The sequence below is a fragment of the Falco naumanni genome, chromosome 2, assembly GCF_017639655.2.
Source record: "Falco naumanni isolate bFalNau1 chromosome 2, bFalNau1.pat, whole genome shotgun sequence".
NCBI lineage: Eukaryota > Metazoa > Chordata > Aves > Falconiformes > Falconidae > Falco > Falco naumanni.
In genome coordinates, this window is record NC_054055.1 from 35,225,065 (window position 1) to 35,251,052 (window position 25,988).

At 38.9% G+C, this 25,988-nt stretch overlaps 1 protein-coding gene across 1 annotated transcript; it reads right to left on the reverse strand.

Moving 5' to 3' along the window:
• Nucleotides 1–1,677: 1,677 nt before the first annotated feature.
• WBP4 (WW domain binding protein 4) lies at nt 1,678–25,959 on the reverse strand. Its single transcript, XM_040584000.1, has 10 exons — nt 25,858–25,959; nt 19,468–19,540; nt 17,920–17,982; nt 17,698–17,821; nt 16,787–17,008; nt 15,841–15,896; nt 12,722–12,788; nt 10,599–10,759; nt 9,312–9,535; nt 1,678–6,857 (listed from the first exon to the last, which is right to left on the reverse strand). Coding segments are annotated over exons 1-10 (1,203 nt in total). The 5' UTR covers nt 25,860–25,959; the 3' UTR covers nt 1,678–6,646.
• Nucleotides 25,960–25,988: the final 29 nt, after the last annotated feature.

Consider the following 25,988-nt stretch of genomic DNA (forward strand, 5'->3'; position numbering starts at 1 on the left):
GCTTTGCTAAGTTGTGACACAGAATTTGATACAGAGCAGACCCACTTCTACAGGTCACTGCCTGCTTTGCTTTAATAAAAGCAGATACATTTGCTTCTCCTCACTGAGAAAGCATTATTTGAAGCTATGTTTCCTCCTAACTTACAAAATACTGTTTGAAACCATGTTTTATTCTAAGTTCTTCCACCCCAGTCTTTCTGTGGGATGCAAGAGCTGACAGATTGTGGTGGGGGTTGGCTGTGGGCTGGCACTTGTCCCTGAGGGAGGGATGTGGGGTGTAGCAATGGCACTTCTGAGGCGTTTTCAGGATGGAATACTCCACACTTGGGCTTCTCAATTTCTGCAAGCAACCATGACTTTCAGCAGTGAAATTGCTAGCAGGAAAAATTAGGGAGGAAAAGGAAAGGGAAGGCGGCTCCTTGGAAGGCAGTGAGCAGTCCCAGGGCACAGCACAACTTCTTGTGGGAGGGCAGAGCAAGAGCAGGTTCAGGTGGTAGAAACAGCCTTCTGCAGCTTCCTATTTCGTTATCAAATAGTGTTACAAGAAACAGAACAAAATACCGCCCGTCTGCCGGGCTCCCCCCCATCGCCGTGCGTCACCCAGGCCTTACGCACGGATGTGACGTTGCAGCTGGTGCAAAAGACACCAACCTCATCTCTCTTCAACTCCTGTCGACTGACGTGAAACTTAGTTCCTGGATCTCTTTCATTTCCCTGCTGAGGTCCTGAGCAGGGAAGGAAGCCAGCCAAAAGCTGCGCCTGTAAGTAGCCCTTTTTATGACAGCAGGAGGATGGGCGCTTACCCTCCGCACAAGCACAGCCCGGACACCTCACCTTGATTACTTTCATTTCATCATCAACAGAATGTACAAGGGAATGCCTCAGAAATCCTGCAACTACAAATTCATTTATTCACTCAAAGCAGCACGCTGCTTGTTCTCGTTTAGTTAAAAGAAAGGACTAACTAAACGCTGTTAACAACAAAATATATTTCATAATCTAGCAGAACTCTTTGCCTGCATCATACCTTTTTTTTTTTAGCTGCTTAGTACAGCTGAACAGCTTCTTCACTTTCTGTAAAAAACAGCTGCCAAAAGACCACACTGACAGAAAGGGGCTTTTTGGTAAAAGAAATGTTATGAAATAATTTACATGCACTCCCCACCGTTTAAAAGTGTGTATCTTTAACTCTCAGGGCATTACTCGTCATTCTTAAGACCAGCAAATATGAAGACTAATGAATCACAACCCGTTATCATCAGGAAGTCTATCTATTCAACTATATTTTGAATATAACTAAATAGTAACTACAACAAAACTTACCTGAACTCTGTTAAAAATTTTAAAATTAACAGCAGTATTAAATTTAATAAAATTAAAAATTTAAAATTACAAAAAATTATTAAAAAACTTTAAAATTAACTCAGGTCATTTGTTACTCATAATTGATGCAGAATAAAACAATTTCCAGTATCTGTTTCATGTACTGCTGGAAGGCACCTAGATACTACACTGGTGACCACAAAACAAAAAGTATTCATTTTAAAAAGTGTCCCCATATTTATGTACCTATTTTGTTTTTTATTTAACCCAGGCCCCATTTTTAGCAGAATATGCATCCATAAATCCCTCAGGTTGTCACAGAACCCACAAAAAGATGAACAACGGTAACACAGATTGTTGAAAGGAAAGCTTTATTCAGTATTTTCATATAAACTCCACTTCAAGAGCTTGCAATATTCTGTAATCGCAACCAAGAAGCTGTTAAAGAGAAACCAGCTGTTCAACTTTGCAGACAATACTTATAAACTGAAACAAGTGCTTTTCCATCACCCACTGTTTTTTACTGTATCTTCAGTTAAGCAAGCCATTAAAATCCACTGCCTTCAGCTTGTGGTCTGTATTACGCCATCTGCTGTTTTTTTCCAGAGACCATTTCTTTTACAGTTAAAATCAAACCTGCGTTTGCTGACACTCTCTGGAAATCCTCGGGCAAATTTAGCCTTTTTCAGATTATTATTTGCAACACTTTTTGCTTTGTACGGAAACTTTAATTCAAGCTATATCTCAAAACATTTCACAAAGCTAAATTTGTTAATCACACAAATGGTTAACACGATTTCTACGTTAAATAATTTAGTAGGTAGAAGGTAAAGAGGACTTAAGAGGTAGATACAAGAGAGACTGAAGAGAGAGGCTGACAAAACAGAACCAAAGGGTTGCCGCAGCAGACAGTGGAAGGTATGCAGACAGCTTTCGTACCAACAAGCAAAAGGATTTAAGGGCTGCAAACCCTGTAGGAGGAATGGAATGAAATCTGTCTCAAGAAAATGAATTATCAAGGAAATCAAAAGAGCACATGTAGTCAGTCTTGAAATAGCTTGCGTGTTTGAAAATAGGCAAAGTTGTACTTCTTCAGGGCATGACGCAAACAGGCAGCAGAAGTGCTCAGCATAAGCTGGGATCTGGAGACACGGTGGCCTACATAAGACAACGTGAAGCTTTCTGAAGGTCTCAGTAGAGCAGGGGATAATTATGGTGGAGGTGGGTGCTAGAAACGCGGCACAACGGTGATACCGAGATTTGCATATATAGGGGTACTGGCGGAAGACAGTTTGAGGAAGACCGCAATAATAAGAAAAGTACTAAAAAGGGGAGGGACAATGCAAAAAGCAAATAAAGGAAACCAAACAGCATGAAAACAGTTTTTTACTCCCTTTCTGAGATGCCACAATTTACACTGAAATAACATCTTTTTTCAGGGCAGGGGATGATGCTTTTATACACGCACAGGTTAGTGAATTTAACTTAGATCGATGTCGTGACCAGCCCCACCACTCCTACACCCGAATATTGGGATTGGATGATGCTGCATCACAGATTCTGTCTATGAGGTTCAAACAAAAAGCAAACTTTACCCTATTGTGGAATTCTGTATTTCAATCTACAGATTCCCAGGTGAAGGGTTGCAATTCACCTTAGCCTAAATAGGAACAAGGATTGTTCTATAACCTGGGTCCAGTTGAGCAGGTCTCTGCCCAGCTGCTGGAATAACAAATGCCCAACAAAATATGTTTTTTCTTAGTATATGCAATACATTTGCTGCTAAAAGCATCACCAACTTTAAGCATGCCCTGCTGTAAAAACACGCACACCAAAGACAAGCATCCCACACTGGGAAGCTGTCTTTCCAAACAAACAAAGATGAGTCAAGGAAAGAAAAATAAGAGAGCAAAGAAAGACTCGCTCAAAACCACACAAATCATCATCAGAAATTGCAATGACTCCCCCTTTTCTCTCGACTCTCCTTCTCATATTGCTAATAATGTCTACGACAGCCTATAAAACCAAAGATGTCTTGGTTTAATATGTCTCACTCAAGGAGCTTGCCATAAAAGCAGGCAAGCAGACAAAAACACGCTGCATCATAGAAAGTGAATTAATCAGAAAACAAAAAACTCTTCTGAAAACACTGTTCTGGAACAGTAAAAGGAACATTCCTTTGTCAGAAGCCACGGCAGCCCAAGGAAGGATTAGCAGATGAGGAGTGTAACTGTGGTAATACCTGGGGGATTCCTATGGCAAATTCCAAAGGCAGATTTTGCAGGGAGATAGCACAGAAGGGCGAAAGACCTGTGCAGCACAGATGTCCTGGAACAGCAGCGTCTGCCTTAAATCTCACACAAGACTATTTTTGTATAGAAAATACTTGGTTTAGATACACATTAAGGAAATGGAATGACAACATGGTGCAAAATTAAACAGTGGCTTTGGATAGATCAAATTTGATTCAGTTGGCCCTTATAATTTACCCTTAAGGACAAAGAATAAACTGGTCTCTCCTCAAACTGACTTTCAGAGGTAGTGGGGAGCGAAGCGCTGGATTTGTTTGTGAAATGCAGCCTTTAGATGTCACATCAGCAAAAGCAAGCATGTGGTATTTAAACCAACTGTACTAGCAGTGAGAAAAGAAAACATTTAATCTTTTTTCCTAATATTTTGGTTTGTCTGTCTGACACAGCACTTGACAAAGGCCTTTGGTTCATATTACGACTGATTAGCAGTTGTAATTGTTCTTCAAGGAAACAAGTTTTGAACACTTTTATTTTCAGATGTTTTTAAAACATCTGCTCAAGCAATTTAGTTACAGCTACCTTAAATCAATGCCTATGACCAATTCAATGTGACTAAACATTTCAAAGGAAAGATGCTAGTGTATTTTGGGAACCTTAGTAAAAGAGGAAAGATGTCTTCCTCAGAGGCTATTAAAAGTGGAGCCTACAAAAAGACTAAAGTACTGTATAAAACTACTAAGAAACAATACAATCAATTTACAGAGATCATACAGAAATGTATATACTTCAGGCTTGGAGTAACACAAGCAGGATAAGTACAGCAGTACAAACCGAATTTGTAAGGAAAAAAACCTGCTTGAAAAGAAAGCATGATCAGCTGTTAACTCAGCAGCTGGCGATGGCAAAGGAGTAGAAAGAGCTGGTTGTACTGGTGGATCACAGGGCACCTACGGCAGACAGCATGATGCAGTCATGTGAAAGGCAAATGTGATTTAGGAACATTATCAAAGGAACATTATCAAAAGTTACTTGTGGCCTTCATCTTCCTTGAACATAGAATCTAGGGAAACTCGGGCTGGAATAGATGAAGAGAAGTGCTGGTGGGGCACTGAAGGTCCTGTCACACAAGGACGCTTTATGTGATTCCGAAAAGATGTGATGGATTCAAGAGGAAAAAAAAGCTACTTAGCTGAAATAAGTACAATTACCTGTGTAAATTGGGAAGAAATTAGTTTAAACTGGTCACAAACACACAGAAGCTTCAAATTAGAGCAGGCTCCTAGCTGCAAGAATAAGAACAAAACCTGAAAATCTGTTTTTTAGGAAACCTGACAACCTCTCTTTGGCATAAAGGACATTTCTGTTGTAGCCTTGCATGTGAGGTCTTTCACGCGGAGTACACGTTGTATTTTCCTGCATCTATGACTGTGGTAACATCCAGCACACATCCTGCGTCTCTAATTGGCAACCCAGGGCTAGATATTACAGGAATTCTCAAAACATTCTCAAAACAAACATCAGAAGAAATACAACTACCCTGATGAAGCCAAAGAAACACACAGGATTAAATTCAACACTTAATTCTCTTCTACACATAATGAAAATATAACAGAGTAGAAAAAAGGTCTTCAGCCTCTTTTTCTATACATGATAAACCAGATTCTCTGTCTTGCGCTCCTTTCTCTGCTGATCTGACAGATTAACAGTCATTCGCAGTTACCAACTCTTACTTTGCTGGAGCTGGACTCTGACAACTAGTTGTCTTAAGTGCATCCCCTGTTTTTCATCAAGATTCTTCTGAACAAAACACTGTGAGCTTTAGGAACAGAGGCATATTTTTTTGTGGATTAATGATTTGAACCTTTATGGTCCACTGTTTGATACCTAGAGAAGCAATTAATGTAGCTGTATTCTTATGCAGCCAGTGAATCCTGATGATGCTAAATGAAGACCAATCCAAGCAAGTGAAGAAATCAAATCCACATTCCTCAAGAAAATGCCCAAGCCATCTTGGACAGTACAGCCACAAGGTCTGCTTATCCATCTTTTGTCTTCCTCTCCTATGCTACTGAGAATGATGAAGCTTCAATACAGTTAGCTCCTCTCAGCTTAGCGAACACTACTGACTATCCAATACACTCCTCTTACCAACAGACAAACCCCATCAACCTCAAAAAGGGTGCTGTATGCTGTAGCAGGGCCAGGTCTTTGGAATGTACTTTCATGAAAATGTCAGGCAATTGGTTTTTTACAAGGAAAGAGACAAAAAAAAAAAAAAAAAAAGCCCCCCAAAAAGAAAACCTGGTATGTGAAAAGAAGGAACAATTCAAATAGAGACAACAGTAAAGCAAAATACAACAGGAAAGACACCACAGAAATATCTACTCCAACAGGGGTGGCTCTGGTGCTGTTATTGAAAGTTAAGATTCATCAGGTTTAAATCTTCCGCAGAGGTTTAATACATTTATCATGCATGTACACAAATAATTCTGTAGAACATCTTTTGGAATGAGTGGCACTGATGTGACTCACTCTGCTAAAAACAGCTTTTAAATGATCAGTTTGAAATGTTGGCAGTCTCACCACCTACTCTTTTGCAAGCAAAAGGTTAGTAAGCACAATATTTTTACTCATTAGTAGGGAAACTACTACACACAAACTATCTTGGGGGATGATTTTACTGTCTGGTACATGCCATTGATCCAGTTCCTCTGTAAAAATAAGGATCTCCATCATTTTTGCCAGATTAAGGATTATTATATTCTCCCATAGTTAGAAAAGGAGTAAAAAACCTTAGATAATGTATTTAGAACAGCATTCACAGAGCAAATTGAACTTAGATGGCATGGTAAAAATAAAAAATATATTTACAATATTGCATAAGTAATATAACACAAACTTCCATTCCAATATCACTCACATCAAAATAAAAAAATATGACAACTCACATATGTTTTAATACCTATAAATCCTTAATTTCTACCCAACATTTTCTTTATAAAAGCCTGTTTAAAATATTAAACTTTTGATTCACTCTAGCTTAAACAGAATCTAAAATGATTTGCTTAGTACTACTGATCACTTAGTCTTTGTCTTAAGTTTCTAGATTTTCCATTTTCAAATTTCCTCTTTTTAAATGTTGGCACCCCTTCTGTAAGGTCTCCCAGGGAGGTGACTGTCTTCTCTTTAAATATCATTGTTGCATCTTCTGGAACCTCTAGCACTGGAGGTGGTGGTACATTGTCACTCTCTGTACTAGGAAGCTCCAGGTCCACTTTTTCACTGTGAGAAGACAGGGAAACATGAAAGGGTTAATCTACATGGAGAAAGCAACATGCTGTACTGCAGACAATATTATCCATATTTCATTGTCACAGCAGCTTTGGGCTAGATGCAGTCTTCTAGCCAAGATCATCATCATGATGGGACCAAGAAAAGAACAGAACACACGTTCTTTGTTTCTTCTGCGTGGGCTGCCATAAAGAGTAAAAAACTAGGACCTCATTCTGTACAGAGCTTACAGCGTGGCCCAAGCACTCACCATCTAAGCCATCCTGCAAAAGACAACAGAGCTGCGTGTATGAATTTAAGAAAGACAGCAGCCAGTGAGTAATTAACAATGGTTCACGGACAAAATACTATTGAATATTCTGCCGCAAGTGTCCATCCTTGAGGGCCTGCATGACAGAACAGAGAACAGGTTACCAAATCAGCCAGAGACCCCAAGCTGGGGGAAGCAGTTTTGCAGAACAAGAGCAGAGCTAACACTGATCTGAACAAATCAAAGACATGGGCTCATAATGACCAATCAGTTTTAAGGGTTTTAAAGGTTTACGCAGTTTTAAAGGTTAAGCAAACCACTGTGTTCTACAAGGATAACCTGCGGCACAAACATACGATGGGGAACAACCGAACGGTTCACAGAAACTGATCTAAATCACAAGCCCATTAGGAATCACACCAGCATAACGCTGCTGCAAAAAGATACACATCATATTCCTGGCCAATCCATACAAGAAATCTTTCAGTACTACTGAGCGTTACTCTGATGCCAGCTCGTGTACCATACCTAGTTTCAGGTCCTATGCTTCAGGGAAGACACAGATCAGCTCAAGCACGCAATCAAGAGCCACGAGAATGACTGCAAGCCAAGCAAGTCAAGAAAATGCAACTGTTACAGTATTGCTAAAATGTAAACCTCCTGAAAGTGGTTGGCACTGTGCCTAGTTTCAATTAAAAGTAAATAACAAACAGCTGCATTTTTGTTATTTACACGTGGGTGTATCTCAAGCCTGTGTGTTAATGTACAGAATGATCTATAAGGTTCAGTAGCTGAAAGCACTTCTTAGGGGACACTGCTTTCCAAAAACCTGAAAGAATTTATCAGCTCTGAAGTGAAGGCAAAGTTAGCTGGTCCAATACAGTAGGTGTTATGAGAACATTATAATCTCCAAGGAAGCGTATCAGTTCTCAGTTTAGTTCAACCAATGTATCCACTGAATAATTTAGAACTAAAATGCTGGAGAATGGGGTGAGTATGAGGGACAAAGACTCACTGGTGTCATCCTCTGAAACCTAATTTATTCAGACTCCTAGAGGGCCCCACAAGAAAAAGCTGGACATGAAAGCATGCTTCACAAAAAAACAGAAAGAGCCATCTCAGGCATTATGCAGTAAAACAAAACAAAACAAACCTCCTGATCAGATGCATGTGATGAAAACACCTGTAGTACATTGGTTGGACATGGGAGAGAGAGACAGCTTCCAGATTTAAAATTGACATAGCTACATTACACTTTTTATCTTTCATCTCCTTAGTTAAATCATTACAGAAAGCATCTCTCACATTATAGGAGCCTCCAGGACTTACCCACAGTGACAACAGAAAAGGTTGTAGTGGATTTTGGTTCGGTTTTACTTAACTTTGTTTTGAAATGACAGAAATTAGGGAAGAAGAAAAACAGTTGAACCAGGAGTTTTTTACGGCAATACTGGGTGGAAGTAAGACAAAAAAAATTGAAGTCTTTTAGGCTGTGTCCTTCAAGTGAACAGTTAGAATTAGTACATCACAAAGTGAGAAATAATGCACTGCTTGTGGAAGTAACTCAGTCAAACCTATCAGGCTTAGGTAGAAATTGCTTGGAGTCTAAAAAAGCATACTCATTATGTCAGCAACTATTGATCCCACAGGGAAGGAACTGAAAGCAATGCTAACCTAGTACAGTCAACATATGATTGCTGGTGGTCCTAGAAGACCAAGATAGATCTTAGCTCAACTAATTACTCATCAGAAAGAAACAGAACTTAGCTGGGAAGCTGGAGGCCCTGAGAAAGCTGCCTACGCTGTTCCAAGGCTGAAAGCAGTTGAAAAAAGAGCCACAAGAGCTCCTGAGGCAGCTGAACTAGACTGTTGAAGGAGACAATGTTAGGGAACATAACTACATTTAAACAGTTCATACTCAGCCTCTGAGAAAAATGATGGATGACAACGATCCTTTAAATCACTTCACTTTGTACTCATGGCGAGCTTCTACAGTAAGACCAAAACAGCACCACTATGCACCACGGAGAGCTATTACTTAAAATAATCACTGTGGAATTAACTGTATTTGGGCTATGTTTCCCATCACTGCTGTGCTAATTCTGCCAGAATTCAGAAGAAAAAGCTTCAGCTCTTGAAAACAAGTTTTCTGGAAACAAGTATTACCACAGTAACTATGGTATAAAGATCCTCACCATGGTTCTTTTTCTTCTTCTTCTTCTTCCACTGCTTTAATTGCTTTCCATTTTCCATAAGGGTTAGGTGCATCACTAGAGGTTTCTTGGGAAGCTGAAGTACTCTCCTCTTTATTTACAGTTTCTTCTGGCTTCACTTCTCGCCATTTCCCATAAGGACTTAACTTTTTAGCTCTGGGAGATCTTTTCTTTTCCTCTGATCCTTCACCATTATCTCCTTTCCTCTAAAGAGGAAAAAACCCACCTTAAGCAAAAATGCCTAAATAAAAACACAATGTAGCTTTATTTTACATCTTTTATTTGCTATTATCTACTATTCATACTTTTCAACCAAGAGTAACTTGAAACAATAAACTCCTAAATTAATAAAATATTTAAATTTTTTTCCTTGAGATTTCATCACATACAGAGTAGGAAAAAAACCCTTAAAATGTTACGAAAAGTTAAAGCTGGAAAATCCTATCTATCAAGGCTGAAGTTAGCAAGGAGAAGCCAATACAAACTTATGTAAAAGCAAAGCTTAGCACGTGTTTAGAAAAAAAAAAAAAAAAAGGAAAAAAGAGGCAAAAATTCACGTACAGCTTTCTGTGCAAGCAGATACACACACTTTACAGCTAACACCTGGTAATAGTTTATAATGATGCCCAGTGATACAAAAATATGTATTTTAGAATTAACGCTTGTCTATTAATACATTTTTATTTAAACTGTCTCTGCCTGTTCTGAACTACCAGTTTCAGAAAAACCATTTGACCCTAACAGAGCCATAATCATACCCTTTATCTTGTTTTAAATCTGAAGACAAAAATATATAGTTGACAAAGATTTTGTACTATGAACTGCCAATGTTTTTCTCAGTTAATACGGAAACTATAACCATTTCAGACATTTTCAGTCAAAAGCATTCTCTGAAGGTCTCTTGGCAGTCACATTTACCAATAAAGGTTTGAAGACACCCTCACACTGAAATCCAAACCATTTTGTGGATTATTTCAGAGAGATAACAGTGACCTTTCTCAGAAAACATCGCATTTCTGGCAGAATTAAAGCTGCTTCTGGTGGGCTGAAGGAAAGATCATGCTTTCTATTCTGGAACAGTGCCACTAATGGGCCAAATAATTAAATATAGATTCATTTTACTATTAAAACAAGTGTAAACATCTCCTTTCAGTCATACAGTTTAACCTCATTACAATGAGTACAGCCTGTCGCAAGAGGTAAAAGATAAATCATCTTACACTAGAAAATTAATACTGTACGTAAAATAAATCTGAAGAGAAAACCTACCTTGAAATTTGTTTCTGAACTCTGTGCTTCATTTTCACTGTCTTCTGAGTCTGATTCAGATGCTTTGGAATCTGTTTCTGCAAGCTCTTCAGAATGCTTGTCACGTTGACTCTTCTCATTTGAAGATGAAACAAAACCAGCCGGCTTATCCCATGTGGATACTGTCCAAGATATTTGAACAACCACATTATTTATGTTTCTAATTCTGATCTGTTATTGCTTTGACAACATTACCTTACAGAATCAGTACTGCCTTATGCAAAAATACAGCAAATAATTCAGCGCAAGGCTTTTGCCTTTGTTCAGTGTGTTTGTTTTAATAAACATAATCAGAAAGATAACATTTCACTTCCTAGCAGAGAGACAGTCATGACAGCCGAGTTCACTGTTGATAAAGCTTGTTTTAATTAGTGTTTAAGAAAAATATCATCCACGGCAAACTATGGTTCACAAGACTGTGGCTCCTCTCATCCTTACACAGGACAGACAAATTGCTCTCTAGAGGTGCCTATTTGATTTGAGTTGTCCATTAATTACAAAGACAGGATAAGGTGAAGAATGCTAACTGCAAGCCTCAGGTCTGCGGGCAGACAACCCCCTTCCCTGTGATACTTGGCTCAGTAATATTAGATCTCTAATTAAAGAGCTCTGAAGCAAACAAAGAAATAAAAACATGAATCTGAAAAGTTATGAAAGCATGTACAGTATATGACCTTATTTTCAATTAAAAGGTCGTATTTCTGAGATTTCAATAAAAGTTGACTCAATGGTCTTAAAACTGGTTTTAAAAACAGTAAGGTAAGAGTACACTGATTTTCAATCTATTATTTTATATAAGCTTACAGGTATAATAAAACTACTATTTTTCCAATTATTTTTATCTGTTTCCAAAGAAATCTCTAACTGAAAACAACTCTGTGAGTATGTACCTAGATGTATCTTGAAGAAAAAAAGGTGCAATAAACTGGCAAGAAGTGACTTTGCATGAAGAGAAAAGTCTCTTAAGGGTACTGCTGTCATCTGCCTTTAGACTAGTAACTGACAAAGTTCATGTTCCCAGGTGCCACGTATAGCCAGTGGAGTAAGGTGCAGCCTTCCAAAGCATGGCTTGTAGTGCTAAGCCTAGAGATATTGGTCTCTTAAGTTACATGCCTGAGACGAGACACTACAACTATCTCCCTTAGTTAAAAATTTGTCTTGTCTTCATTGGCGTTAACAAAACTGACAAATAATTCTCAAGTATTTCCAAGACACTTAAAGTTTTACAAAAGTAATGGATCACTTTAAAATCTCACAAACCAAAATTTTACCAAATACGATGATTACAAAGACATTCTTCACAAGTGTCATATGCCCATGAAGCACTTTAAAAAATAACACAACCAAAGGCAAATAATGTATCTGAACTTAGAAGGCAATGTTTAAAAATAACCAGCATCTCCTTTCCCTTTCAAAAGAAGAAATCAAATAATCTGGGCAGGGGAGTGGCATGTTAAAAAAACTAAAAGGTTTGTGGTTTTTTTTTTTTTAATTCTTGGTATCGTTAGGAGCACCACTTCATACCCATCAGCAGAAGGAAATCTCATAGCTAGCATGAAATCACTCGCTCTATGGAGAGGCATCACTGACCTTAAAATGTATTCAGATTTAGAAAACAGATGCTTATTCTGAGGGAGTTACCATGAAGTTCCCCATGTAGGGAAAAAAAACAGGTAAAAGAATGAGGAGGCAAGATTCTGGACTCTCTTACTAATGCTATGTCAGCAAGAGGAAAACTTTAGTAGATTCTTATTCAGTCCTACAGGCTTGTCAAAATAAAGCCCTGCCTCTTTCTGGTTTCCAAATTACAACTTCAATATATATGTAGAAAAGGAGAATCCGTTGTTTATAGTTGCAAGTTGAACATCTAAAACAACCTATGAAGTGCAAATGCATACACACTGACAATACAGCTACAATGGCAGCACTGACTTAAGCAACAAGTGTATTTCAAATAAAGTAGCAGCTTAAAAAATACAAAACTTAGTAACAGCCTTAAAATGCAGTTATTTGCAAAACCAAATGCTTCTCTGAAAATCCTCTCCTCTGAAACAGAGCTTAGGTGGAAAATAAGCTCTCCTTACCTCCTGTCTGTGTGTTATAGTAATAGGTATGACCATCTTCAGTGACACCTTCTACCCACTCCACTGCCTAAGAGAAAGATACAGGAGCTACTTAAAAAACTTTTAAGGACCAGCCAAAGCATCACTTATAAGACCATTCAAGCCTTGAGTATTTTTTGTTCTTGATAATTTTACTGTTTTAAAGCCTGAACCCCTACAGTTGTTAGAAAGTATTCCCCTTGACTCAAATGAGACTGAATTGCTTAACTTACAATAATGCAAATGCACATACACAGTTTTTTTCAGTGGCTAATTAGTAAGAAGCAGTACTGTAAGTGTTGTCATACAATTAAAATTATTATACAGGCCATTATTTTACATGTTCTTGATTTTCCAAGGTATTCACCCTGAGACTGTAATTTCCTGTTTGTGTCATTGTTCTTAGTAGAGATTGATAAAAATTTTTTGGAAGACTCAGAGTTTTGTGAGGGCTACAGAAAACCAATACCAATAAATATGATCACAAATTAAAGATAAACAAACAAACAAAAACTCTAAAATTTATCCCAAAATAGATCTTCAGCAAAAATAACTGAAGAATCAAACTTTGCAGGAATGTGTGCCAATGAATTTACTTCTTTAGTAAAGCACTAATTTCAGCAAACCACTGTTTTTCCCTACTGATTAATAAATTTGGCAGAAGTTGCTGGTACATCTTTGAGTACGTGTAATTAAAGATGTTTCGCAGAATCAGCCCCAACCAGACAATCAGTCATTACCCATGACTTAACATCTTAAGAACCCAATTTCCATCAACACTTAAATGTACAACTACTTCACTGCTCTGCAACTACTAATACTGCCCACTCCTCTGTATTAGGCAGAACATCTATGGAGCTTCACCATACATTATTTTTGCATTAATATCTATGTGTGTGTATACAGACACACATCTAGACAGGCTTTTGTACACACATATCTATACATCTGCTTAATACTCTATCAAAACTTTGGTGTTTTTTCAAAAAGCACAACAAAATCAGAAGTTATGTTTCTTGCACCCTTTCTGTAAACAGAAAAAATTGTACCAGCAGGTTTAGAGCAGAGAAAAGCAAGAAAGCCTTCAGTGAGCAAGATTCCTCAAGGTTTTGCTCTCAAGTTTCGGTGTGCTAGTTTCAATAAAAGAAGCAGAAGGAAAATTTACGTTATGTAAGTAGAAAGAGGACAAAAACATAAAGTTTTAAGTATAACCTATCCTTTTTGCTGAGTTAGACCTCGTTCTTCAAGGTTTTCAGTTGATAATCTGACACTAGGCAGAGTATCCTACTACCTGCATGCTAACAAGCAAGATGTCAATCCAGCTGAAGTTACAGGTAGTCTTTCACGTGCCTTTTCATTACCATTTTCTCCACCTTTTACGAAGTTTAAGCAGCAAGCTAATGTGCTGTAAAACAAGGAGGCCCTGTGAATCTTGCTTGCACTACGTATTGCAAGCATGCCCTTTTATTTCTGGGCAGTGAGTCCTTCTTAGAGATCTGGAATGTTCCCCATATCTTTAGCTCAGACTAAATAAGGGAGCAATCAAATGCTTGTTTTTAGCAATAGCAAAAATAACTCAAGACACCACAAAGTCACCGGGCAGGGTGAGGGAGGAATGGCAAAATACAGCCATGTGGCATTAGGGAGATATGTGAGGCCAAAGGTGTGTGTTTATGATATAGCTGAGATGAGCTAACTTCAAATTGCTGCCAAGAATGAAGCTCCTCTCCTCCATCTGCTCTCCCCACACTGGCATTTTTCTGATTACCCAGGAAGCTCATGACAAGGGAATAAGCCTACAAAGCACTAACCTAAACTCTTTGCTCCCTGAACTAGTTCACTGTCAGGGCAAATATGCACCAAGGACCATACAAGCTTAGTCACAGGACCACTTTTTTCAGTGGAAGGCTACAGTAAGACTGGCTTATAAATATTGCAAAGCGACATGCTGATTGAAAAGATTAAGTTGAAGTGCTGGTTAACAAGTTGTGCAAACCCTCAGGATAAAGGAATCAGAAAGCCAGAGTTGCACATGATGGGCAGCTCTCACACAAAGTGTGCAGTGTCTTAGGAACAAACACTGGATGGCAAAAGCCTGCATTTTTCACATAAAACACTGCCCTAACAAGAGATGGAGTACAGACATGACGTCATGTACTTTGTGAATTGATTCAATTGCCTAAAAATATACACAATTATAACCATGTTCTCCTCTGACTGCAACTAAACCAGTATCAAGCTATAGGCTACCTTCTGAGAGGGGCCAAGATAGTTTCAGAATGTCAGGCACTCTGAAAAAGCCAGGCTTTTTTGGTCTCTAACATAAAATTCAACATAAGCAAACAAAATTGACTTTAATTTATACTGTACTTATGACATCTATCTTGAAAATGGGGAAACAGATCACTTCACAGGAGTGTCGTAGAAATCCTGTTTTTAATGTTGTGAAGCACAAAAATCCTGGAGTGGTAAGCATCTGGGGAAAGTCCATTAATCATTAGAAGAAATATATCTGTCTTTGGACTATTCTGCAAGTTTTCCTGTGCTTTAAATAAGGCCAATAAAGTAATATGCTAAAAGGTTGCTTGCACGTTGTTTCCGTGACCATAAGAATCCCTTGAAAAAGACAAATTATCACATAACTGTATCCTAAAGCAAACACAAAAGCAGGCATTCTTTTTTTGTAATTACCTTGACAATGCAATCTCCATGTTTCTTAAGATAAAGGAGTCTTAACCATTTCAAATGTCCAAGACTTATTTTTTAATTACATTTAATCACAAAAGGATGAACAGAATTTATTCAGAATTTCTGAAAAGCTTCCAGTTTTATGGGAATCAAAAAAGTATATTCTGTAAAAATACAAATGACACTATCACTTCTGTTCCCATGATAAACAAATCAGCCAAAAAAGATTTGTATAGTAAAATTTCAGTTTTCATCAAGTATATCATAAAACATTCTATATAGCCAAATTATGTTTTCCTAAGCTTACTAAGAGCAAACAATGAATCTTCTGCAATTAGAAGACGTGCAAATTGCTTACCTTTTTTTCTGGTAACTGTTTACAAGGACACAAAAAAGTAAGAGTATTTGATTACCGTTTTTGAGTTTTGAGAGCTGCCTTGGAATCCTTTAGGTTTCTCCCACTGCGATTCTTGAAAAAACAAGACCACATTTTACCTATCATTCAATCCTGTGTGTGTTTCATAATCTTTACAAAAAACAGATCTAAAGGATATGACACTGATGTATGCACACAAACAAATGAGTAATACAGATACATCTTATTGGAATATACATCATCCTTGATCAAACTATGGTATGAACAATAAACTGAAGTACCATAATTACAGTTGGCTTTTACTGGGACTAACCACCTTCCAGACTCTATTAAACTATGGCTGATACAGAGATACTGGAATTTTGGTACAAAAAAGATGCTTGTTTTTTGAAATGGTAGCACAGGCCAGAAGAACCGAGACACACAAGATTTTTACCTTTTGGAAGTTATCTTGTATGAGGAAAGACTACAGTAAATACTAATGTCAATCCTTAAATTTGTAAGAAACTGTAATATTCTCAATAATCATAAAAGAGGGTTGCTTTTACGCTCTAAAGCAGATCAAACACATAGCTCCTCAACCAAAATCAGTTAGATAAATCCTGTGAATGTGGAAAGAAACAACCAGACAGCAATCCATAACTGCTCTCATTTACTTGGGCACAATCAATTTATTCACATTCTAGATCAGAAAGCTTCTTTAGGAAGAACACAGCTATCTTTTGTATACCTAACCTGTGAAAGGCTAAACATTTCAAGAAACTGTGGAATTACTGCATTCTTCCATTATTAGCAAACAGCAAAAGCAGTCTGAAGTTCTGGATGCCTAAGTCTTGAACATTAAATATCTAAACTCCATCTAACTGTTCACGTTTGAATTACTAGCTTACTACTGAAAGAGCTAAAGAGTAAAGAAGTGCAGGCAGTCTTTTCTTACTTATCTCCAATAACTATATCTGCATTCGCTCCTCACTACTTTTTACCTCCTGTTCTTGTGTTGTAGTAGTATGTGTAACCTTCAGGAGAAAGTCCTTGTACCCACTCCTTTGTTTCAATTTTTGGTGGCATTGAGGCATCCTGAGGTGTCTTTTTTTTCTTTTCTTTCTTTTCCTTCTTTTCCTTCTTCTCCTTCTTTTCTTTCTTTCCTTTAGTTTCCACTGTGTTACTCTGTGTTTTACTCTGTGTCGAACTGGGACCTACATCATCTTAAAGAAAACAATACTCCCTTTTAAAAAGAGCAATAATCTGAGCTTAAGTATTAGTCACTCTTGAGCAACAGCAAACAGGAAATTTTGTTCTTACGAGTATTTTCACTCATTAGTATTACACTCAAAGCAGGCAAACTTAAAAAGATTATGTTAAAAGAGTCTTGCACTGTAGCAATACTATAGAGTCCTAAGAAAGTTTAAGTATCAAAAGATGAATAACAAGAGAAAAACTCTAAGGACCAATGACCTCTAACTAAACAACAGCAAAAAAGAAACTAGAAGAGTTATGAAAAAGATGGCTTCTACAGAAGCTTGAATCTACAAACTGTTTTTAAAGGCTAATATGTCTTCGCACAGACAGAGCAAAGATACTTGCTGAACTGCAAGATGAGTAGGAGATTCTTATCTCCCCTGTTTGACACTGGTGGAAACACAACCTCACGTACTCAATAGGAATTTTTGTCTCCAACTAGCAAAGTGAAACTTAAAATCAATGAAGGGAAGCTACACAGCTGATTCAAAGGACCAACTACAGCCTATTTTTTGTTATCACTGTTTAATTTTTCTACTCCAAATCGGATTGTTCCATGCACCAGAGGATACTGTAGCTTCTATTTAAGAAAAAACTTTCCTATTCAATATTCTTTCAATTCTGTCTTTAATCTTCTGGCGGTTATATGAACTACCTGGCTTAATTCCAAGCCTTTTCAAATCCTCTTGATATGCTTTCATTGCAGCCTCCTCCATTGCTGCAAATTCTTTTGACATGTTTTCTTCTTCTTTTGCTTTTTCCAAGCTTTTCTTTTTAATCTAAAACAAAACAAGAACCCAAAGAGAATAAATTAAACAAATCTGATAATGAAAGACATTAAAAATAAGCATCTGTGCAAATAAGATATTTGAGTTACCTCACTAATTCTATTTGCCACATTTTCTTTATGATTCTTTCCTCTTTCATGAAACTCAATGCTCTTCAAAGTGAGAAAAAAACAAGAAAAATAATACATATTATACAATTTCAATTTATTTATTTTTAATTAAGTTAAAATTCAGTTACACTAAACTTAGTTAAACAAGCCTGAATATATCCTGTTCTGAAAACACAGCCAACACTACAGCTATAAAATGACTACAGGAATTCAGGGACACTGAGAAACTATCAACATAGAAATCACGAAAAAAATCAGTAACACTCCAAAATGGTATCACAAAATTTCATAGTCTGTATTTATAAGATCTAATATTTTTCAAATAATACTGTTCAGCACACATATTAGCTATTAGCGACAAGTAACAGGGAGACTGGGCTCTCTCTCTATGCTATCCTTCCAAATATCATACTTAGATTCTTGTTTTACCCTCTCTGTTTTCACACAAACTTTTAAAAAACATATGGTTTATTTAGTGTTCCAAATACTAGCTACAGTCCTTAGATTATGCTACACCCCACAGATATCTTACGAACTTAAATTAGTCTGCAGGTCCAGAAATCGGGGGGGGTGGGGGTGGGTGTGGGGGGTGTGTGGGAGGAGCAAAGTGGGAGAGTTGGGTAACTAAGAACAACAGAACAATCTCCAAGCCAAAAAGCTGCCAAAGACTGAAGCCAGTAGGAACTGCAAGGAATTCAGCTCTACAGATACAACAGTGGAAGTCCTCATGCCTCATATGGTACTCGCTAAAAACATCTGACCTCACTTAGGTGTTCAGAAGTTAAGATGCCTAAGGCTGGCCCAGTAACCTTAGAATTTATTTGCATGAACTGATGAGCAGAGGATGCACACCCAGCGGACAAGTCATCTCATTTAAAGACAGATTTTGTAAGTTACCCAAATCCCCCTCTTTAATGTGTATTTCTCTTCACTGACTACAAGAAGAAACCTAAACCAATTAGCTCCCACTCATCATTCTGAACTCCAGATCAAGTCCAGCTCTAGGACTACCCCTGGCATTAAGTCAGGAATGAAAAACTTATTTCTAAGTAAGAAACTAATGGGTCTAAAGTCTGCAAGTCAGGAACACCTTTCTGTAACCCTGTAACATTTCTGTATGAAATGAAAGAAACGCGCTTTAAAGCTCAGAGCAATGGCTATACCAGGCCTACCATATAAAACAGTACATATGCCAGGTTTTGCTTTCTATTTGCCTATGAAGGCTAGGAACTGCCGCAGACAAAGTTTCAAGACAGATCAACTGTTAAGTTACAGGACTTGCAAAAAAAGCAGGGTCAGGTATTTCAGTTCTTATCTGTACTGCCAAGTAGAACAGCACACAGCATCTTGTATGCAGGTATACGGTGCTCACAAAATACATTCTAAATATTACAGGTATAACAAAGGCATCTTTAAAAAAACAAATTTCATGCATCAATAGATTAGTATGAAAAATGATGTTAAAAGCCTGTAATTCAGATTTCTAGTGTTTCAAAATCATTGACATAGTATGGTAGACCATCGTACAGGTCTGTTGTCTGCTATCCAGCACTTGCAGTAATCACAGAACTTTTTTGGTTGCGATTTCCAGTAATCGGCCCTGAGGAGAGAAAAAAAAAAGTATAATCTGAAACAATAATCAAAGCGACAGGTTAGTATACATACATATACATAGCTTCAGAAACCAAGTTCAGTCTTCTTCACATGACAAAGGGCTAAGAGTTCATTTTTCTTTTTTTTTTAAAAAAAAAAGTATGGAAAACAAGCAAGAGCAGCTATATTGACTACTATGTCCCATAAAGCACAGTTCAGTATTAGGGCTGTGCCCATCTGACCCCCAGACTGCAAAATTTTTACAGTGGAGGTGATGGTGTAAGAACCAAACTACAAGACAAAACAAGCCAGAGTGAAACCTACCGCTCTAGATATCCCAATTAAACACAGAACTGTCAGAAAAGTGCAACTTGCACCATTTTTCATAAAAATGCATACTATAAATGTTTCCAAGTGTAAAACTTCAGATTTAATGTCAGAGTCTACTCTAGATACTGTACACAGCTTAGCAACACAAAAGTGCGGTTCTGGACATGAGCTACTGTGGAGAATCGTAGAACAGATTCTGACCTGTGGGGTCACAGGCACAGTAAATTGGATGTGTAAAAGTTAATTTCTGATGTAAATTTTCAGTGTAAAAATGTATTTCTGAACCATGCAATTTAGGTAAGTTGCACATGTGCAACCAAATTTGGTGAAAATTCTTCAGAGCTCAAAAGTTAGTACATAAAAGTATTTAATGATAAAACAAACAACCCTTCCAATGGTTGTTTCTTCATGAAAACCCTCCTTCCAATGCCAGATGAGGCTTGTGCAGAAATAATTCCATTTCTCATTGGCTTGCAGCAACAGATGCAATGCTTTGGTTCAACAGAACACATTCCAGCAATGGAATTCTATGTTCTTAAGTTAAAATGAAAAAGAATGAGGGGTGAAAACAAAAACAATTCAAGATTACACTGAGAACATTAAAAAAGGTCAGTCCAAAAAACAAATCTTTGCCTTCTGTCTGCAGATCAGTGTATGGAGTTCAAGGAAAATAATTCCTGACACTTTTATTCAAGAAAAACAAAACTTTTGCCATGCACAACAATAGCCCCTTCAATCCTTATGATACATGTGAGCAGATCCTTAGTAACAGAAAGACTTGATCAATTCAACTCCTAAAATTTAAGCAGGAATCAAAATACACTCTTCCTACCAGTGCTTAATGTAAAAATATAGCTTCCAAGAGGCATGATTATTTAGAAGTGTCAGTACAAAGGATATGCTCTGCAAAAATACATCAACTTATAAGCAATACTGTGTTAACAATGCACTGCTTTTCAAGACATTTTCTGGAAAGCTAGAAAGAAGCAACTGGGCGTTCCCTGATTTAAACAGAAATCCGCTCATCCCTAAATAGTATACTTTAAAACCAGGTGATTACTTAGTCACACATTTAACTAAAAGACTTTTGAGATTTATATATCAAAACATACTAGGGCCAAAGCCTGGGAAATTGAATACTCTGGCTGTAAAACCACTGAGTGGAAGGAAGAAATCCAGAGCTCAGAAATACCTTGAGGCCCTTCTTCCTATTTGAGCTATAGCTCCTAAATAGTCTCCAAATCCTACAATATCATCGAAGATAAAGTTCCAGCTAAAACTTGGGTTAACCTTCCAAAGGAATGGACCAGTTCTGATAGAAAACATAACTTGCGAAAGCCTCACTGTATGTTTCAGATGTGTAAGAACATCCGCATGTTTCCAACTTTAACCTAACAGAGTTGGCTCTCTCTCTTCAGCAGAATCAAGTGTAAGTGCTAAAATTAAGACTGTACAGCTGCACCCACCAAAAGCCAAGATCTGAGAGTGCAATGAGCTGTATTTTCACAGCTAAATTTTCCACTTATTTCTTTCCTAAACATAAACACTACTGGACATCACATCTGCTGCAAACCACTGTAGCTACACATCGAGTAATAGTCCAGAGACCCAGAGGGCACACCTGGGGCTTAAGTACAAATCCAAGCCTTGGTAACAGAAGCCTTTTGCCTTCATCTCCTATTGGTTTTGCTAAAGATTGGAGCTGGCACTCTGTTATTACATATAAAATAAATGTAAATATACTCTGTGCAGAAAACCTGATATCCTGGAAACCTTAAACACTGCATTTCATGATTAATGAAGTTAACTGTGTGAATTACGGTCCCAATTCTGTGACTTATGAGCATGAGGAGTGTTATATGCTAAGTAATTATCTTAAAAGATCTTCCACTTGAGTTCATAACACTCAAAAAACCAGCAAGCTCTACTGAAATATCCACCGAGTAACACCTGCCATTGCAACAATGGTGGAGCCTGCAAAGCACCAACAGTGCTGCAAACCAAAGAGTAGCATTTGGGAAGAAGGAGCAACTGAAGCAAGACCCCACTTCATCAAGATGCTAAAGGTGCTTCAAAGGCTTTGATCAGAAAGCTGAAAGTTAATCCAGATAGATGTCAATGTTTAAGTACATGATTATTTTATTAATCTGCCAAATACAGGCTTGAGAGTAGATGCTGTTGAAGTGGTACAGAGGTCTTTTATACTTGAACAATTGTGTACATATCAAGGGAAACATAGTTATTTTAAAAAGCCACTGCAGCCAAAACGGTACAGCTTTTAAGACTCCTTATCTTCTGCCTGTGCTTGCATCAGTAAAATTAAGGCTGATTCTTGTTTGCAGCTTTACAGCTCGGCCAACCTGCTCAGGACCAGAAAGTTTACCAGCCAGCCAACACCACCACAACCATCTTTCTTCCTTTCACTAAAGCAAGAGAGACAGTCATAGACTCAGGTTGGAAGGGACCTTAAAGATCATCTAGTTTTAACCCCCACTGCCAGTCCAGAGTGCATCAAGTCTGGCTTGTCCAGCTTTGCAGGGCTGAGCAAGTCAGCTTGGCAACTGGCTACTGTGCACACAGGGAACAGAGCAGCACCAGTACAGATGGGTACCAGGCAACTTCTGGACAAACTGTTGTAAACTTTCAGCCAGTGTTGGAAATCCTGTACCAACTTGCAAGAAATTTGTGTCTCCTGAAGAACAGTGATTTTCTTTCATCTTTTACTGGTCAAACCACTCAGGGGCAGAACGTGCAACAGTTCAGAGGGCTAAAGGGGAATGAGGGAAAAAGAGGCAGTGAACATCAAACTGTTTTCTTGAAACTTTAATGAAATTACAAACTTTTTGCTGTGAACAGCTGTACAGTGCAAACAGTGTCAATGTTTAAACCATCTTCAGATTTCTGAGATTAATTTAAAACTTCAGGGGGAGCGAGAAGATGGCAAAGAACAAGTAGCAACTCTGCATTAACAATGCCTGCCACATTTGCCATTTCAAAAGATAGGAAAACACTGAAACTCAGAAGACAACTCTGAAACTCAGGCATTTTTACCTGGCATAATTCATTTCTTGAGCCAAAAGAGTAACTCAGCCTGTGCTGCAGTGACCAGGTGACATACCAGGTGACACATTCCAGCACATGAACTGCAAGTTTGGGAGCACACAGTGGACAGGTTCTGTCAACAATGTTCAGAAAGTAACCTACAGAGTAACTCCAGCAGTGGGTCCAGGGACCCGAACCGTCAACCTACAAGCTGCTTTTCCTCACAGGTTACGGTATTCTTGTTTTAACAGGTGGTGCCGTCAGCTTTTCTTACACAGGGAAGCTTAAGAAACCCTCACAGAGAAGCTATATTCAGCTGAGATCACTTTGTCAAACTTTAAACCTTGAGACTGGGCTGGCAGCTTTTGTTCCTACCACACACTGGCTGAAATTAAAAGAGGCAAGGAGAGAAGAAACAACTGTTTCAGGTGGCTCTGAACACAAGAGAAAAGAAGAATTTGGCCGTGCAAACAAAATCTTTCTGGAAAGAAACAAAATCTGGAAGCATTTGCTTTGACTAGCTCTGTTATAAAACATCAGTCTTGAAATTTGGCAGATGTGGGGGGGTTGTATCTGTCCAAATTATAAGCCTTTAGGGGGTAAAAACCACCATATGCATGCTCAGCAGGTTTTGAGATTATTTTTTTTTGTTTTAGTATCTACAACCTCTGAAGACTTTACAGAAAGTTAGCATCTTACAGCTTTCTGCAGGCTGGAGCACTGAACAGCTTGTGCATGCATCCTCATATTGAATACAGGTGTGCAAAGTAAACTATATACAGATTCAAGTTCTTGACTACAGAATGAAATCAATTCAGAGCAGCTATTGTGGCTGCTCTGTAACAGCCACACAACAGGACACAGTATTCAGAAACAGTAATAAATTATATTTGGGAATACTGTGTATTTCTAAAAAGTAAAATAATAATTCTGTAATGGAAAGACGTAGAAAGACAAAAGAAAAAATCCCCACATATATTTCACAACAGACCCTCCTCTACACGGAAAACCATTCCAGAACAGCTAATTCTAATTCAAATATCCCAGCATTGGTAAGACCTAAGAATGCAACACTAAAATTAGGAGGGAAGGAGGCCAAAAAGGAAAAGGTTTTCCAGTACTGTGAAAGTAGGTCCCAGTGCTATGGCCCTAACGACACATGCTCCCAAAGAATTCACAGCAACTCCATTCATTCATACCACACGAATCTTAGCCTAAAAACTCTTATGAGAGGCATAGCCTTAATTTCTATTTTTTTTAAATGGTATTTAAAAATAAGGACCCAAGAAAACAGCATCCCTAACACACCAAGTACATGGGGCTGTCCTACCTACTCTCAGCTTGTTGGCCTTCTAATATACCACAGAATATATGCCTGTATGTGGGCTCGTACAGAGTAGTACTGGATGGGAGTTTCATCCACATGAAACAGGGCTGTTCTCTGAAGAGTTTTGTTCTTCTGGCCTTCAAGCTGATAATATTTCTGACAATCCTTCCATAAACTCGAATTTACAACCCAAGTGGCTGCTTCTTTTTATTACTATATTAGCCCCCTCTGAACAACATACAAATCATAATATCCTGCAAGACAATCTGAGCGGAGAGCAGAGTCTGCAGAAGCTGCCCAGTCTGACCTGTATTGGTGCTGAAGCTCATTTGCATGGATCTGCTTTGCCAGATCTCCTTTCTAAATAGTAAATTACGTAACTTCAGAAGTAATCCTACAAATATTTTTAACAATGCACAAAAGCACAAAAGAATATCAGGGCAGGCAGTGTTCCACATGTATGGAGCAACAATGGCCTTCATTTCCCCTAACTTCAATTGTCTAAAAAGTGATATGCTGAGTTGTCCAAGTTCTCCATGTCAATAGACAAAGATTATAATTTCCAAAATAGGTATCTGAGAAGCAAATGTAACTCTATAGGTGTGTGTTTCTTCCTTATACAGGGAACCTAAAGCAAACTGCCTGAGTCAGCCTTCCAAAGTTAAGTATCTGGAGTCAGGGATATCTACTGAGAGCAGAGGTCTGCTGCTGTAGATGCAGAAGGAGGATATGGGCTATTTCAGGAAGAATGTGATAAGCATTAGAAGAGAGGAAAAAAACAGAAATGTAAATTGGGTCAAGAGGCTGTTCAGGTATAATTTTAGCAATAACTAAAATTAAGAACACTGCTGTAATGTAGTATCAGTCAGCAAGACAGGCTCACACAACCTAATCATCAAAAACTTCCCCAGAGAAAGATCTCTGACAAAATTTTTGATCAGGTTAAGAATTTATTTTCTTTCTTCAGCAGAGAAGTCAGGATATCTTGAAAACTAACAGACATGAGCAAATGCCATTCGTATGACATTCTCAATAGAGACCAAAGCTTAGGTATTTTTTTATCCCCCCAAACGTGGTCACGTATTTAACACAGTTTTCCAATTAACTTGCAAATTAAATACTTAAAAAAGACGGAGATGGCCAGCAAAACCGAGGCACTGAGGCCTTCCCCCGCGCGGTTCACCCAGAACCAGAGGCGCCGAAGGAGGCGCCGGGGCGGGGGGCTGGGGGACAGGCACCCCCCGCAGCGCTCCCCGCTCCCCGCCGCAGGGCGCCCGGTAGGCGGGAGGCGAGGCCGCCCGGCGTGTCTGCGAGAGATAAGGGGCCGAAAGCGCAGCACAAACAAACAACCGGGGGGATGGGTAAGCCGGACTGGAGCAGAGGGGCCGGAGCGAGAGGGTAGTAACTATGTCAACGAGGCAGGGGCCGCGGCCGCAGGTGGGCACAGCCGCAGCCCGGCCGCCCCGAGGCCTCCGCACGGCCTGCGGGCACCCGGGGCCCGACCCCGGCCGCCGGAGCTCCCGCCCCGCGCCGCCGGCCCTGCCCGACCCCGGCCGCCGGGGCGGAGGGGCCGCCCGCGGAGCACGGCCGCCCCCGCCCGCTCCCTCCCGGCCCCCGGCACTCACATCGTCGCGTCCCCGGGAGCGCCGCCGCACCGCGCCGGTCCCCTCCGCTCGCCGCCAGCCGCGCCGCTGGGGCGGGCCGGGGCGGGGGCAGGGAGCGCGGCGACGGTAGCCGGGAGGGCTCAATCCGCGCT

Excerpts from the sequence above, each read along its gene's own strand:
- WBP4 (XM_040584000.1), bottom strand. Across the intron at positions 17,009-17,697 it reads AAGGCTTGGAATTAAGCCAG|ATGATGTAGGTCCCAGTTCG; the intron begins GTAGTTCATATA and ends GTTTTCTTTAAG. Across the intron at positions 15,897-16,786 it reads CTACAACACAAGAACAGGAG|AATCGCAGTGGGAGAAACCT; the intron begins GTAAAAAGTAGT and ends TGTTTTTTCAAG.